General features: G+C 39.3%; 1 protein-coding gene, 1 long non-coding RNA gene and 1 pseudogene across 4 annotated transcripts in view; 2 read left to right on the top strand and 1 right to left on the bottom strand.

Moving 5' to 3' along the window:
- KPNA4 (karyopherin subunit alpha 4) overlaps positions 1 to 10,872 on the bottom strand; it is a 66,741-nt gene extending 55,869 nt beyond the window's left edge. Inside the window, exon 1 of the mRNA XM_037046636.1 lies at positions 10,520 to 10,872. Within this exon, the coding sequence (XP_036902531.1) occupies positions 10,520 to 10,588 (69 nt within the window). The 5' untranslated portion in view covers positions 10,589 to 10,872. The remainder of the gene's footprint in view (positions 1 to 10,519) is intronic.
- Positions 2,351 to 2,688, top strand: LOC118987445 (60S ribosomal protein L35a-like; annotated as a pseudogene).
- Positions 10,873 to 11,114: 242 nt separating the features above from the next.
- The window catches only part of LOC118987446 (uncharacterized), a 33,349-nt gene continuing 27,381 nt past the window's right edge, over positions 11,115 to 17,082 (top strand). Inside the window, exons 1-3 of one of the 3 annotated variants that reach the window (XR_005066568.1) lie at positions 11,115 to 11,554; positions 14,058 to 14,151; positions 15,857 to 16,431. This is a non-coding gene — a long non-coding RNA (uncharacterized LOC118987446). Of the gene's footprint in view, positions 11,555 to 14,057; positions 14,152 to 15,856; positions 16,432 to 17,082 lie in introns of those variants that run through there. The other 2 variants (XR_005066567.1, XR_005066569.1) reach the window with 2 other exon arrangements.

Genomic DNA, 17,082 nt, shown 5'->3' with positions numbered 1-17,082 from the left:
ACTGCTTACAACAGAACCTTGGACACAGAAGCTGAACAAATGAATTCAGTACAGAAAAGAACAAACAAGTCATTTAAAATAAGCTGCCAAGAGTTCACGCATGGCCCTTAGGTACTAGAAAGTTGCCAGAGCCTCTACTGATTTCTCTTAACTAATCTTTGTGTTGTTTTTTTTTAAACATACAACTTCACTGAGATATAATTCACACACCATATAATCCACTCATTTGGGTGTAGCCTGTGGTTTTTAGTACATTCAGAAAGCTGCATATTAATCTTCACTGTAGAAGGCCCCATATCTATTAGCAGTCACTTTTCGCCTCCCTTTGTCCTAGGTACTGACAACCATTAATGTACTTTCTCTCTATGGATTTGCCCACTCTGGATATCTCATATAAATGGAATTACAGAACATGTGATATTTTTTGATTGGCTTCTTTCATATAGCACAATGTTTTCAAGATTCATCCATGTTGTTGCATGTAGCAGTACTTCGGTTTTTTTAAAAATAAGATTTTATTTCTTTTTTTTAGAGAGGGGAAGGGTAGGGGAGAAACATCAATGTGTGAAAGAAACATTGATTGGTTGCCTTTTGCACTCCCCCACTGGAGACCTGGCCTGCAACCCAGGCATATGCCCTAACCAGGAATTGAACTGGCAACCTTTCAATTCACAGGCTGGCACTCAATCCACCGAGCTACACTAGCCAGGGCAGCATTTCCTCTTTATGGCAGAATAATAGTCCATTGTATGGATGCACCACATTTTGTCTACTCATTCATCAGTTAATGGACATTTGGGATGTTTCCATGTTTTGGCTACAACGCATAAGACTACTATGAACATTTATGTATAAGTCTTTGTGCAGACACTTGTTTTCAATTCTCTTGGGTTTATACCTGGGGGAGGGGGGATTCCTAACTGAAGCCTTTTGAGTTATGCCATACTGCATTCCAAAGTGGCTCCACCATTTTACATTCCCATCAGCCATGTCCAAGGGCTTCCACTTTTTCTACATCCTCACCAACACTTCTATTTGTCTTTTTGTTGACAGCTATCCTAGTAGATGTGAAGTGGTGTCTTGTTATGGTTTTGAGCTAATTTCACTAATGACTAATGATATTGATCATATTTTTTATTTGTTCTTGGTCTTAAATAAGCTTTTTTTTTAACCACTGAAAGATAATACTGTTACTGTCTTAAAGCATAGGAACAAAAGGGGTTGGAAAAAATTATTCAAGACATTACGAGGAAAAAATGTGAATACTTAGATATAAGATATTTAAGGGACTCCTCATTCTTTTGGCAAACCTTGTTTAGGCGGAGGTACCAATGCCCTTTCCAATTTCCAACACACACGTGTGCATACACATATACACACACACACACACACACACACAGAGCTGGACGCACAGCACATGATCTTGTGCTAGCCAATCACAGAACCATATTCTCCTGCCCACAGTGACTAATTCAGGTCTAAGCATGCAATCAAATCTTGTTTGATCAGAATCCTCCCTAGACTTCCCCTAGTACTCTATTAATTAATGCCAGCTGTGGCCCAGGACTTACCAGGTTATGAGAGCCAGATTCCCCCATTATGCTAAAAATAATTTGAGCTGAGTTTCTGTTGCCTAAGACATAACTACATAGTTAATATTTCAGCCTAAAACTATCAGACCTACCTTTCAATAACAATACTATGGGGCAGAAAAAGAGTTTATGGAATCCTGAAAGCCCCTAGTCTAAAGAAAGCTGGAAAACAACAATTTTCATACTTAACCAAAGAACCAAGAATGATGAACAATTATTTGAAAATCTTAAATAAAAATCTTTCCTTGTTTTTCTGTACCTGGAACAGCTGTGGAAAGTGGCTAAAAAGAGGTCCAGAAGAAATAGGCAGGATGGGTGGCAAACAGCATAGGGTCATTTAATATAACCAAGCGGAGATTACTTCTAGGTCTTTCAGGATACAACTGCTGTAACTAAATTTAATACCCACTTTAAGAAACCAAAAAGAAATGCTACAAAAACTAAAACAAGTATTGAAAGTAGATACTGGGTAACTAAAGGTTACATTGAATAGGAAACTGAGAGAAAATTTCAGCCCTGGCCAGGTAGCTTGGTTGTTTAGAACATCGTTTCAATACACCAAGGTTGTGGGTTTGATCCCTAGTCAAGGCACATACAAGAATCAAACAATGCATGTATAAATCATTGAAACAACAAATTGATCTTTCTCTCTCCTTCCTCCCTCTCTAAAAATCAATAAAAAAATCAAACATTAGCTTTCCTTTTCCCACCATCTTGGAGACTGGAGGCCTGCTGGGAATAGGACATCTATGACAAATATGTCTAGAAGGCTGTGATCCAAAGCCATTTTTGCCAGCTATAAATGGGGTCTCCAGAATCAGAGGGGGCACACAGCTCTTCTTAAAATTGAACGTGTTTATGCTCAAGATGAAACTGAATCCTACCTAGGTAAGAGATGTGCTTATGAGTACAAAGCAAAGAACAACACAGTGACTCCTGGTGGTAAATCAAACAAAACCAGATTAATCTGGGGAAAGTCAACTCATGCTCATGCAAGTGTGGCATGGCTTGTGCTAAATTCCGAACTCACCTTCCTGCTAAGGCCACTGGACACAGAATCTGTGTAATGCTGCACCCCTCAAGGATCTAAACTTAGTAAAAAGGAAAACAGCTCTGACTGGCATGGCTCAGTTGGTTGGGGGTCCTCTGGCAAAGCAAAGGATTCCCAGTTGGGGTACATGGTTGGATTGCCGGTCTGGTCCCTGGTCAAGATGCAAAGGGAACCCAACCAATGAATGTTTCTCTTCCTCCCTGCCTCCCCTCTTGCTAAAATAAGTAAATAAAATCTTTTTCTAAAACCAAATTTTTAAAAAGTAAAAAATAAAAACATTTGTTAAAGATGAAAGCAGATCATATTCTATCACCAAATAATGAAACATTATTTTAGGATTATGACTTTTGTTAATAAAAATGTAATGATATTCCAGTTTGCCAAAATATAACCATTACTGAAAATGTAATTTTTAAGTTGAATGTAAATTAAATTTTGGGTAAAAGTGAAAGCTAATCAAATTTTGTCATAACTGTAAATAAACAGTAATAGAAAACAGTTCAGCATTTTAAATAATCAAGCTAATCCCGTATTACCAGCACATGTCTATGACCTTAGATCACTGTTCATTATGGATACTCAACAGTGTGAATTAGAGCTATTTTCTGGCCAAATCTACAATCTTGTGGATAAAGTTACAAAATCTACATAAAGTATTTACTAACTAACAAGAGAGGATTAGAAAAATAAAGTCAGAAACTAGTAATTTTGAAACAATTTGCTTGAAGCACAGGAGAAAGTGGCTTTCACTTGAGTGCTAATGAAGGGATAAAGGAAGCCTTCTCCAATTCGAGTTATGTGATCTGAATGACTCTAGCAGGGAACACGAGGGGGAGGAGGTATTTGGAGTAACGTCTGACGAAGCAAGTTGGCAGAAATAAAAGAGCCTCCTTTCACCCTGTATGTACTGTGTCAGGTACCATTAAGCATTTAAATGGTTTAGAGAAATTAGGGTAAATTCAGTAACTATTAAATGGAGGAACCAGGGTTCCACCACAGATTAAGTAACTCCATAATCCATGTTCTTTAATTATAATGCTAGAAGGCCTTTAAGGACCATTATTTATTAAGCAACAGTCACTAGTACCAGAAGCAATAATTAGCTAAGAGAGTGGTCAATGGGCCCCTGTGGGGTCACTGAGGCCTTTTCAGAGGGTTGATAAGATCAAGCCCCATATTTCATAACATTACTACTTTCTTATGTAAATTTGCACTGCAGTGTAATGCAGTGGGTAAAACTGGTGCTTTAGCAGGAATTAAGGCAATGTCACAAGCTCTACCAAAAGTTATCGTATTTCAGATTAAAAAAAAAAGCCATTACACTTAGAATGTCCTTGATGAAAAACTGATCTTCTCTTTCCAAAATTTTGTGATAAAATATGGATTACACATAAAACACCTTTACAGCAAGTGTGTTTCTGCAGTAGGATGATTGCCTCAAGGAGAAAGTTCTTGTGCAATTGCACAAGTTGCAAATTGAACTGGCCACTTTTATGGAACATCATTTTTACTTGAAAGAATGACAAACAAATTATGGCTATTCAAACAGTGTCTGGCAGATGTTTGCAAAAAATGAGCAAAGTGATCTTATAGCTTCAAGAGAAACAACTTACAGTATTTATTGGGTAGTGATAAAATTTGAGCCTTAAAAATAAGGCTTTTGGGAAAGTTGTACCCAACCACTGTGAGCCTGACAGATTCCCAATATTTAAGATTTTTCTGATGAACTATGTAGTGACGCTAATAATTGTGGATTTTCATTGTATAATAAAACGTGTCAGCATTTGGAAGAGCTACGTAATTCGAGGAACTAGTATTTTCCAAATGACCAATAGATGTATTACAAAATCAGCCACGGGCAAGAGAGACATGCCAAATGCAACAGACCAATGAATTTCAATGTAACAAACAGAGAAAGAAAAGTTCTTTGATGTGGCTTCAGATTCCAAATTGTACTTTCAGGTATTACTACTTCTGATGTTATGGTATAGTATCAAAGATAATTCCCGTAAGTATCTAAAAGGGCTATTAAGACAATGCTTTTTCAACTGCCTCCATTTTCAACTGGGATATTTGTCATATACTTCAACCAAAGGAGCATTCCACAAAAGACATTGGAAAATTCAGCTATCTATTTCTATCTGTTTCTATTTCAAATATTAATGAGGCCTGGAAAAAAAAGTTAAACATGGTCATTCTTCCTACAAAATTTTTTGAGGCTTTGGGAAAAAAAGTCATTTTTATTAGAAACTTATATTTCTATGAAATAGCTTTATTATTTTCATCATGTTTTTAAAATTCATAACTTTGAATTTCTAAAATGGTAAACAGTGTTAGATCCCACAGAACTCTTTGAGGGTCCCTAATTTTTCATAGCAATAAGCAGATTGAGCCCCAAAACTTTGAAAAATTCTGAACTAAGACCATTATAAGCATGTATATATTGTCCTTATTTAGTATGTACTAATACAAATATTGTACTCATGTTAACTGTAGATGAGAGTCTTCTCTGGCCCTGTCTTTTGGGAAACCTAAGTGGGAAGCATAGTATATAGATTGTGTTCTTTAGAGTTTAAAGCCCACAAACGATGCACAATTTCCAAAAATCTCTTTGGGAAAAAAGGAAATACTGAATACCTAATATACCCCATAGACTAAGCTAGAAGGTTTTACACAGAATTTTCTAATCAACTTTGAGATCTGTATTAAGGCTAAAAGAAGTTAGAGGGAGATAGTAGAGCACAGTATGAACAGTATAGGCTTTACTTTGACATACGTAAGTTAAAATCATTCCCTTGAATGTTACGCTATTAAGTCTCTTCACTCAAGTTTTTCTTCTATAAGATAATTTCTACTTATAAAATTGAAAGAAATGAGAACACAAGTATATACAAGAGGTACTCAAAAAGTTAGTTCCCTTCAATACTACTTCTCCTTTGAAAACTAAACAAATGAGTACCAAAATCATCATTCAAAGTTAAATTCGAAAAACTCATATTGTGTTATTTTAGACTTAATGGAGAGGAATGTGCTTCAGTAAACATTTAAAAATATTTTAAGAATCCACAACCAATATCAAGTATTAGGGATCAATTTTTAAAAACTACTTACACATTTTTTCTGAAGTGGTTTCATTCTTTTAAAGCTAAATCGCTCCTACAACTCTTCTAATCTTGTATATTCACTTGACGTACTAGTATCTATGAAAAACAAAGGCATCTTGGTATATCTAAGAAAATCATCAATGAAGCAATTCTGAAATGGATGTCTTGTAAACCAGGAAAGCTGGCAGGAAGTACAAAAACAATTTTTTAATTCCCAACTATCTTCCTATCAGATATATCATATTGTCACATGTTTGACTATTATATGAAAAATCAGATAGTAATTATTTTAAGTATAGTAAATTATGTTCCAAGATTTGTGATAAGAGAGGTCAGTCTCTAAAAGTTAACAAGACTTAATAGCTGAACAATGCTTTTCACTCTGTACAGTTTAACAAATCACCAAGGTCATTACTAAACAACACAGCCAATCAATTTATTCAACTTCTGCCAACCAACAACTTTTTAAAAAAAGTTCAAGCTGACTTCATGTTTTATGTTGCATGGACAGTCAAGTTTCCACTTACGTAGTATTTTAATATTCTTTTGCTTCCAGGGTTTATTTCTCCTTAAAGTTGTGTATTTAAAAGGTCTAGTTATTATTCTAACATGTTCTATTCAAACCTGAATACTCTCAGAACTTCTATAAAAATAAAGTGGGTTTATTAGAAAATCTACGAGAGAATTTCCCCTCTACTTTTAAACATAAATTAGATGAGCTTAGTTTACTTTATTCTGACAAATTTTTTCTTCGAGGTTTGGTCCTTATCCATTTCCTGTGTTGCACCGTACATATCCTCCCTATAGTGACTATTCTCAAAACTAATATAATGATGATCCCCTAACACACTACGTGAAGAAAGAAGGCAAGCACTGGATATTATCTGACAGTTCTGTAAATTATTTTAAATGGGTACTAGTATATGTTTTCTTTGACGTTTCTGTCTTTCAAGAAGTTAGCATGACCACATTTGGGGGGAGCCAGAAAAGTTGAATGAAAGATCAGAGTGAATCAGATTGGAAGCTGTGAATCAGTTTCAACTCCAACACTTAGAAAGTAGGACTTCAAGCCCTGGCTGGTGTAGCTCAGTGGATTGAGCACGGGCCTGCGAACTAGACGATCGAGGTTCGATTCCCAGTCAGGGCACATTCCTGGGTTGCAGGCTAGTTCTTGGCAGGGGCCAGTTCCCAGCAGGGGATGCACAAGAAGCAACCATACATTGATGTTTCTCTTCCTCTCTCTTTCCCTCCCCCTCTAAAGATAAATAAATAAAATATTAAAAAAAAAAAAAAGAAAGTAGGACTTCAGAAGTCACTGATTCCCTGTGCCCAAATCACCCCTCAATGAGCAATGACGTTATTTCCACAGAAGTGTCAACAATAAAAATAAAGAAACATAGACACAGACAACACTGTGGTTGTTGTGATGGCCTGAAGGAAAGGGAGGGTAAGGGATGGGTGGAGGGCAAACGGAAAAAATAGGGACAACTGTAATAGTGTAAACAAAAACTAATAAAGTGTAAACTAATAGTGTAAACTAATAAACTAATAGTGTAAACTAAAAACATAAAGTAAAAAAGGTTCCTTATTAATTTTAAATTCAACTTATATATCAACACAAAGAAAAAACAAAGAGCCAATTGCAAATAAAGGAGTAAAAGAAAAAAATTACTGAGTCCTATTAAACCCCCTTCCTCCCCACAACCAGAAAAGCTGAAAGTGATAAAATACTCAGAATTAATTACTAGGTATCATCCTAACATTGATCTATTAAAAAACAAACTACACAACACTCACGAAACAGATGTAAAGTACCTCTAGTTCAGAAGAGAAAAGACCCTAAATCTGATTCTCCTAAGGTCACAAAGTTAAACTAGGTCTTTGTACTCTTCATAATTTTAAACTGTTGGGTCAAACGGAAAAAAATGCTACCATTACCTCACTCTATAAGCTATCCTCTATATCTGTGCTGCCCAATAAGGTAGCCACTAGCCACACTAAGCTCTTAAGCACTGGGTATGTAGGTAGTCCCAAACTGAGATAGCTGTACATGTATAAAATACAAACTAGACTTTGAAGACTTAGTATGAAAAGAATATAAAAATTTCATTAATTATTTTACATCAATTACATGTTGCAATAGTATTTTGGAAATAGAGGATTAAATAAAACTCACTGAACAGCACTGGTCCATACATATTTCTTTCCAAAGACCTCTCAAAGAAATGTGATTACAACCAAACCAATTAGCAGTACATATTTAGAATTCGTCGTAGTACAACACAGAATCATATTTGGGGTGGGGGGGAACATGCATAAGTGTTTTGAGGGACACAAACATAAATATAATTAATAAGTACATGAAATAGTCCATTCTAGTGTAATCTAAAGATTATAAAAGATGTTTCTACCTCAATACAAGCACGTGAGACTTTGAGTAAGTCACAAGTGAGAATAAAGTATGACTTTCCATTAGAGTCATATCACATTTCCTTAGGTGGAAAAGTAAAAATATTCCTATTCTAATGTACACACAGGCTTATCAAAGTTAGAAGAAGATGCTCATTCATAAGGCATTATGAACATCTCAAAAAAACCTGCCTAATGTATATTTATAAATCACATTATCATAACATTGTTCCAATATAGAGTCAGCACTTAATCTTCTTTTGACTAAAGTAATGAGATACACAACACAGTAAGGGGGCACATTAATTTAAAAAATAAGGATCACTTAAAAGAACAGTTTGGCAATTCTATAAAATGTTACATAGAAAGTTACCATGTGACCAGTAATTCCATTCCTACATATATAAAGAGAAATAAAAACATATGGGTCCACACAAAAATGTGTACATGAATGTTCATAGCATTATTATGTATATCAGAAAAGAAGTGGAAACAATGCAAATGTCCATCAATGGATAAATAAAATGTGGTATATCCATAGTGTGGAATATAGCCATTAAAAAGAATGAAGCACTGATGGATTCCTGTTCCATTTGTGAATCTTAAAAACATGATGCTCCTTGAAAGAAGCCAGCCACAAAAGATCACATATTGTATAACTCTATTCATATGAAATATCCAGAATAGGCAAATCTTAAAAGATAGAGTGACTGTGAAATGGAGAGTGATTGCTAATGAATGTGTTTCTTTTTAGGGGCGATAAAAAAACGTTCTAAGAGTGACTGTACTGATAGTTGCAACTATGTGAAAACATCAAAAGCCACATTACATGGGTGAATTGTAAAATATGAGAATCATGTCTCAATGAAGCTGTTAGAAAAATGTAGGCCAAAATGGAGGGGAAAGGATTACAAGGATTTTTCAAGCATCTGATTGCTATTTTTCTGGATTTTATCACTGTGTAGTCTTTGTCTTTACGTTTTCTCATTGGCGATGTTTTTTTCATTTTTAACCTTAAAACACTCAGGAAATTAATAGCCTACTCCTAACCACTCAATAGTTCCTCAAACTTTGAAACCCACTTCAGAGATAAAATGGCTTTGGGGAAAGCCCAAAAAATAGTTACCATGTCAGCCAAGCAAATGGTCCAAGTTCAGAAACAGGTGATGGGAATTTGGAGATCTCAGCATACAGAAATACAGAGGGACAACATAAAAAATACTACTTTACCAGTTTCTCTTAAAAGCTACACTCGATTCCGATGCAGAATGGATTAAGAAAAAAACCAACCCAACCTCATTTATGTAAATTATTAAAACTGAAGGAGAAAAGTCTATCAAAAGTCTGTGTGTGTGTGTGTTCTATCAAAAATCTCTGTGTGTGTGTGTTTAACCCTCACACTGTATGTATCCTAAGAATCTCTGGGAGCCACTGAATATGAGGCAATGAAGGGTTTTACTTTCATCCTTTTAAAATAGTAAAACGCGATGGTGCCATACCCTAGCCCACCCCATCCCCCACTACCACTGCCAGCAGGTGGAGGGAAAGGATACTGTAGACTAGAGGATGAAAGCTTTGCATAACCCTTTGGACTTTATATGTAAGAATGCAGCTGGTAGTCTCTGGGGAGGGGGGGCGGGTAAAAGAGATTTGTGAATAAGCTGAATTAAGGGGCATCCTTTGCCTGGAAGAGGGCACACGGTGAGCCACATCTTGAATCAGCTATGTCCATAGCAAAACAGAGGCCGCAGGAAGCCACTGTTAGCATCACCAGGATGGGCACTCACGCCGGGGGTGTTTTTTTCAACGGAGAAGTTGACTCCTATAGTTTGAATATTGGAGGTAGAGCGGGAATTGGGAAGACCAGAAAAAATGCCTGTAAGTGGAGACGCCTCGGGCCTCGCCGAGGAAGTTCCGAACCCCACTCGGTCGCCACACGCTCACACTCCTTCCCCCAGCGCCAAACGCCGGTGCCCGAGAGAAAGGCGGAATCGCCGCCGCCGTCGGGGTGGGGGCCGCAACCAGGCCGGAGCGGCACGGCGCACGCACGCCTCCTCCGCACTCGCCGCGCCCGGCGTCCCCGCGGCGCGGCCCAGTCCCTCGCTCCCGCGACGGACCGGCTCCGCCGGGCAGGCCTAGGCCCCGCTGGCTGTACCCCGGCACCTAGCTCCCCAGCAGAGGCGAACCAGGCCCGACACAAACTTCCCGGCGCGTTAGCAAAGGCGTCACGGACGGGCCGGCCCCCAGCGCCATTCTCCCGTGGCCCGGCGGCAGCTCCCGCCTCTACTCCCCAAACTCGAAGTCCCGGCGGAGATCGGTCCGAGGTCCACGGCCCCCCCCCTCTCCCGCACTCCCGAGTTTACCTCCAAGTCGCGGCCTTTGTTCTTGAAATTCTTGAGCCGTTGGTTGTCCAGTTTCTCGTTGTCCGCCATGGCCGGGCCGGTGACTCCTTCCCCCGCCCGGGCCCCGCGGGATCCGCCCCAACCACCACGCCGCACCGACACTCCCAGGAACCCGGCCGCCGCCTGAGCTGCTGTGTTCGCCGCGCTGCCGCTTCCTTCCTCCTCTCACCTGCCGGTGCCGCGGCCTTCTCCTCCTCTCCCCACCCGTCCCACCCCCCGCCCTAACCCCAGCACGACAGCAGCTCCAGCAAAGACAACTGCGGGGCCGGGCGGCGGCAACCGCGGCGGAATGTGCTGCCGGCTGAGAGGGGGAGGTAGCCTCGATCTGAGGGCCCCCGGCACTGCGGCCACGCCCATCGCTGCCAGCCCGGTTCGCCAATTGGCCGACCAGGCTTTGGTGCACTCGACCAATCAGAAGGGACGATGGAGAGCTGGGGCGGAAGAGCGAAAGAAAAGGGGAAGCGAGCGGCACTGGGAGGAAGGGGTTTACGGCCCTACTGGCTAGGAGAGAAGGGGCGCGGCGGGGACCGGGTGGGGAGAGACCACGTGCCTGCGGAAAAAGGGAGGAAGCGAAGAGAATTGGACTTGAGAGGTGGGAAGGGGAAGGAGAGGGCTGGGGACGATTTATTTCACTGTGGTGGTAAGGGCAGCCCCAGACTTACGGAGACCAAGATAGAAGCCGAGTTAAGCTACGTTCTTTTCCTTTGCGTTGCGTCTTCTCTTCCAGGGCATTCTTTGCGCGCTCTGCTGGATTTACAGGAAGTGGGAGCTGCGCCTTGGCTTTAAGATGGGTCGGAACACCCCCTCGTCCAGATCCCCACTGAGCTCCGTTCTAAGGCACGGGGTCTCTGTCCTCCAGGGGCCGGGCGTTGTGGAGCAGACTGTCAAGAGTGACTTAAGTTCTGGAGGCTCAGCGGCAATTCGGAGGGACGTTGGGTGGAAAAGGACGCATTAGACAAATCTGATTCATTCCCTCTGACCAAGTCCCCGCAACAGGTAGGAACTTGTGGGCCGCTGATGATACCATCTTCTAGGTATTTCGTCCTAGATAAAGTAGCTACTTGGCCACAAAGTACTAGGTTCTGTAAGGCGGGGACCGTGGCACCTTACAAAGTAATGGACTGTTTTTAACTGTCGAAGAAGGAAATAAATTTTAAGGATGTACATCTTTGTGAGGAATATTATCGCCGGAGGCAGAAATAACACGAACTACACAAGAACGTACTCAGATATTTCAGAAAAAGGAAGAAAGACATGGCTTAACAATATACTTAAATACCAACTAATAGCACTTTAAATGTGTAGGAAAACTTGAAGTATAGTAGTCAGCAACCACTGAGGCTGGATGGAAGACGTGTGTGTGTGTGTGTGTGTGTGTGTGTGTATAGAAGTTTTGTATGTGTTTAAATTTGACGAGGTCCCCCTTCTCTCCCAGTCCTTACTGGTGTGTGTATATGTATTGTACATATAATATATATAACAGTTACTTTTTTAATAGAACAACGTGCAGAAATAAGACGTTTAAAATGGGGATAATACCTTTAAAGTCCTCAATATTTTGTATACTTTGAGCTGCCTAGACAAACAGAAGTAGTACCTGGAAATAGTTCACACCGAAGGCTAGCTTGACTGGAAATACAGTGTGGATTTTAATGATAATGTTTGTTATAAATTTTTGTAACCCAAAGGATTGTTTCATTGAAGTAACATTGCACATTGGAACACTATTTTTTTAAAATTATGTGTTTAGAATAAAATTCAGTTGAAAACCTGGAATATGTGTGTGTTCTACCAACATGGATTTTTGTCCCAAGCAGAATTCAAGGAAACAAATTCCTAGTGAATTCCAACCCTGTAATTAGAAGTTATCTTGCTAACATACGGTGTAAAGACAAATATTTTGTACTTTTTGGGATAAACTCCATCATAGTTCTCACGATAAAGGTTATGACATTGTCTGCCATTATGTATCTCCATGTGTCCCAGTTACAACTGGTTGTCTCCGATGACTGAAGGACTGGAAGTTCTCTGCAGAGTCCTCCGAAGAGGAGGGTGTGATCACTGTTGCTCACTTAGGAAGATAGAATACAAACAGGAAATAGCCATAAGGTGTCATTTCAGTTCTTTTTTTATTATTTGTTTAATGTCTGTCTAGGGTCTGTCTGCTGCGCTAGACAACAAGCTTTCTGAAGTCAAGGGTCATATTTGTTTTGTTCTCACTATACCCAGCACCTAGTATGTGGCACATTGTATACTCTCAGTGACTATTTGTCAAGTGCGAGACCTGAATCTAAGCTGCTTTGAGTATATGTTTTGTAAGTTCAGAAACAGGCTAACACTTCGTGATTAAAAATGTGGATTGAGTTGTTGCTTCTGATTTACATTGGGTTTCTTCTAAGAATTCTTAACTTGGTATCATGCTCATTCCAGAGTTGAGGTTCAGGGAGTAGATTAGACATGAGTTTCAGGGTAAATCCCCTCTATATGTTTCAAAGTAGTTGAAAATAAATAAATAAATAAATAAAAGTAGTTGTGGCACAATTTGCTGCGATGAACAATTATCCTTAGTTATGTTTAGGCAGTCTGTTTGCTGGCCTAATTTTTCATTTGAAATGATCATACCTGTTGCCATTCAGTTTCCATATTTGGTGTTTGTACTTACAGTTGTTCTACATCAGGGGTGTCAAACTCATATTCACCAGGGGCTGCATCAGCCTTGCGGTTGCCTTCAAAGGACCAAATGTAATTTTAGGGCTGTATAAATGTAACTACTCCTTAAGTAGTGTCTTAAGACAGCCTTAAGGCTTCAGGCGCCCATGGTTTCGCAGAGGACCTCTGCGCTGCTGCTGGGCAGAAACAAGGTGCCAGGCTGGATAAAACAACGTGGAGGGACGGATTTGGCCCATGGGCCTTGTGTTTGCCACCTGTGTTCTAGATAGAAGATATGTAGTTTACCAGAGGAGTAAAGAAGTTAGTCTGGAAGTTGGTAATAGCCCTAAAAGCAGATTGGCAACCTAATTGGGAATATATGGTAGCTCTAACTACCATATGGTAGCTCCTATAGTTAGGAGACATCAGAAATTCAATTTGCTGAACTAAGAAAATAGTAAAATTTAGCCATCAATACCGTTTTAACATGGACTATTTAACATGTTTTTTTCATGTGTATATATAAAGTAAAGTTATAACCAAACACTATAAAACCTATACAGGCATTCCACACAGATATTGCAGGTTCTGTTACAGACCACTAATAATAAAGCAAGTATCACAATAAAGCAAGTTGTACTTTTTTTGCTGGTGTAGGGTCTTGCCTTCAATTTGTAAAATATGCAACACCTGTGAAATGAAATCAAGTGAAGCACAATAAAACATGCCTATTGTATGAGATCTGTTTTCCAATAAAATGTTCATATCTTGAGTTGCTACTGTGTTGGTATAGGAAAAGTTAAAGGATTATGAAGATAATTGCTTTTAATGTGTCACGAAATTCTTTTAGAGTCACTTTTCTGAATAAGGAAACTTTGTTCTGCGGGAGAAATTTGTGAGAGCAAGACTCGTGAAGCTTTACAGAGGATTATAGTTCATCAAAGGTAATTTCAAAAAGAATTAAAATTGATAATTTTTAAGCAGTTTGGAGTATTCTTATGATACATTTACTAAATTGAAAATTATGAAATCCCTCTTTATCTAGACTATGGACCTTATAGTTTCTGTAGCTGTTTGGGGAATTGTGTGTGATTTCTTGAGCCATTTGTTGGGAAAAAATGGAGGAGGCTGGGAAAAACTACTTTATTTTGAGTGAAGTACCTGAATGATAGGAGATGATGATTTAAAAGGCTAGCTGTTGATACTAACTTGATTGAAAGAGATGAACCACTAGTAATTTTTTAACTTAGTTTTTTAAGCTTAGTTTTGACTAATTGGAGAGAAACTAACAATTCATGTGTACCAATCATTGGTTGATATCAACTTTTATTGCTACTAGGCAAACATACATAGATTTTCTAAAACTTTTTATTTGGGCCTAAAATACTGGAAAATGAAAGGATATATATAAATTTATGTCTAATTTTTAAAATATAAGTACCACAGAAGGAGCAACTTGAGAAGCCAAACAGTCAAGGAGACAATCATATGACTCAGAGCAATTTTCTCAAGTGGAGAATTCCCCGGAACTAGATGTTAATAAATGCTCCTTGAGGGTGGGAGAGCAGTGAGAATTCTGAGACATTAGTGTTGAGTAGAACACTATTTGGAAACTTGGAATCAGTGAGCTAGAAAGATCACTATTGCTCCTCAAGTTAAAAATGTGTTAATAGCATCAAGCAACTATAATGACTTACAAATGGGTGGTATTTGAGAAATTTGCTTACAGATAAGTTCTTTAAAATACCTGTATAAAAACATGATAATGACTAGGGCATAGCTGCTCCGATTAGCCCACAAAAGTCTATTTAATCTGTAAGGTATTTATATGAATGTCATAGGATCCAGTCACAACATGAGGCAAATACTTCCATGAGGAAAATATTTGGATTTACAACTTTGTTCAGGAGAAGAACACTCCATGTATTTGTCATTTGTATTTTTGCCATAATATAACCAATAATCAGGTGTGTTAGTGATGAAGTTACCAAGATTACATTTTCCCTTGCACTTAGAGTTCCACGGATCAAACATTTACAGATTCATACCTGACTTGATGTAATGGGAGCCTGGCCTAGCTCTCAGCAGTCAGGCGCCCATGGTTTCCAGTAGCCCATACTGGTGAGCAACATCAGAATTCTACCGACTCGGACATAGGACACTGGGGAGTAGATGGGTTATAAAGCCAGTTTCTTGCCCCAGTATTTTCACTCCAGACAAGCCCCATACCCCTGTCTTTTCTTTTTGTAATATAACTGCAGTAATCCCCCAACCTCCCACAGTTGCACCTCATATAACTATAATACACTGTCAAAACCAGGAAATTGATACTGATGTAATCCACAGAGCTTTTTTAGAGGGGAGGGAAGACATTAGAATATATGAAAGTATCAGAGGGCGCCTACATACTGGAATCTCTAATAACCCTATGCTTTATGAGAAAGAATTCCATGACAGTAATAATTGTTACACATATTGAGTACCTACCATGTGTGAAGTATTTTGTTATTGTTGTCATTTGTAATTGTGTTATTAGAAACATCTGACAATTAGTGAGCAATTGTGTGGCAGGCTGTTTTCGAAGCAGTTATATATATGACTGTTAACTCATTGATAATCCTCACAAGTGTATTATTACTCACTTTACAGATGAGAAATTTGAAACACAGAGAGATTTAGTAATTTGCCCAAGATCACACAGTAAATAGAAGAGCTGACGTTTGAACTGGGTCTGACACTCCTGATTACCACGTAGGTACATAAATTCAGTGTTCATTGTAACCCTTCACGGTAGGTATTATAATTTCCACTTTCTGTATGAGGAACCTTTCTGTATAAGTTTCGGAGAGGCTAAGCAACTGGATCAAGACCACAAGTTCTGGAGCCCCAGTTTGATTCCAGGCCTGACTAGCCGCAAAACCCCCACCATTTTTAGTTGACCATTGTTGTGGACTGAATGTGTCTCCCCCACTTCTCAGGAAAAAAAAACCCTTGTATGTTGAGACCTCATGTCCCATGTGATGGTGTCTGGAGGTAGCGTCTTTCAGAGGTAACTAGGTCTCGGGATATGCCTCAAGAATGGGATTAGTACTCATCTAAAAGAGGCCTGGAGAGGACCCCCTCATCCTTTCACCTGTCAGGTTACCGTGAAAAGACAGTGGTCTCTGAGAAAAAGAGTTCTCACCAGACACTGAATGAACTGTCACTTTGATCTTGAACTTCCTCGCCTGGAGAACTATGAGAAATAAATTTATGTTTATAAGCCACCCAGTCTATGGTATTTTGTTACAGCAGCCTGAACAGACAAAACAATTATACTGCCTCCCTGGCCTATAGCATAGATGTACTGGACCTCTATGACGTGATTTATGTAAAGAAATATATAGATTTGGTCTTCCTTTATGGTTTCTGGCACATAATACCTGAGACCTTTGTAATTTCCTTACAGATAAAGAGTTACTGGGGCATCTTTCCTTTCAGATTCTGAGATAGCTCGAGTGACAATTGGATGTCCTTACTGACTTTAGGAAAGTCCCTAAGAATAGGGGGCTGGTTGCCAGGGGAAGTAACTGTGTGATTAGAGGGTTGAAATTTGCAGTCCTATCCCCCTCTGACCTTTGGAAGGGGAGAGGGACCGGAGGTTGAATCAATGTCCAGTGCTTTAGACAATCACACCTCCATAATAAAGCCTCCATTAAAATCCCCAAAAGGACAGGTTCAGAGAGCTTCCATTTGGTGGGTGCGTGGAGGTGCTGAGAAGGTACATGGAATGGGAGGAAGTTCTGTGCCTCTTTTCCCAAACCCTGCCCTGTGCATCTGCTCCATCTGGCTGTCTTGAGTTAGATCCTTTCAGTATAAACCGGAAATCCAGTAGG

This window comes from Sturnira hondurensis, unplaced genomic scaffold, assembly GCF_014824575.4.
Source record: "Sturnira hondurensis isolate 20B ecotype Veracruz unplaced genomic scaffold, ASM1482457v3 Scaffold0005279, whole genome shotgun sequence".
Classification (NCBI taxonomy): Eukaryota; Metazoa; Chordata; class Mammalia; order Chiroptera; family Phyllostomidae; genus Sturnira; species Sturnira hondurensis.
The sequence above is the reverse complement of the archived record's forward strand: the minus strand, read 5'-3'. Positions and strand labels throughout refer to the sequence as shown.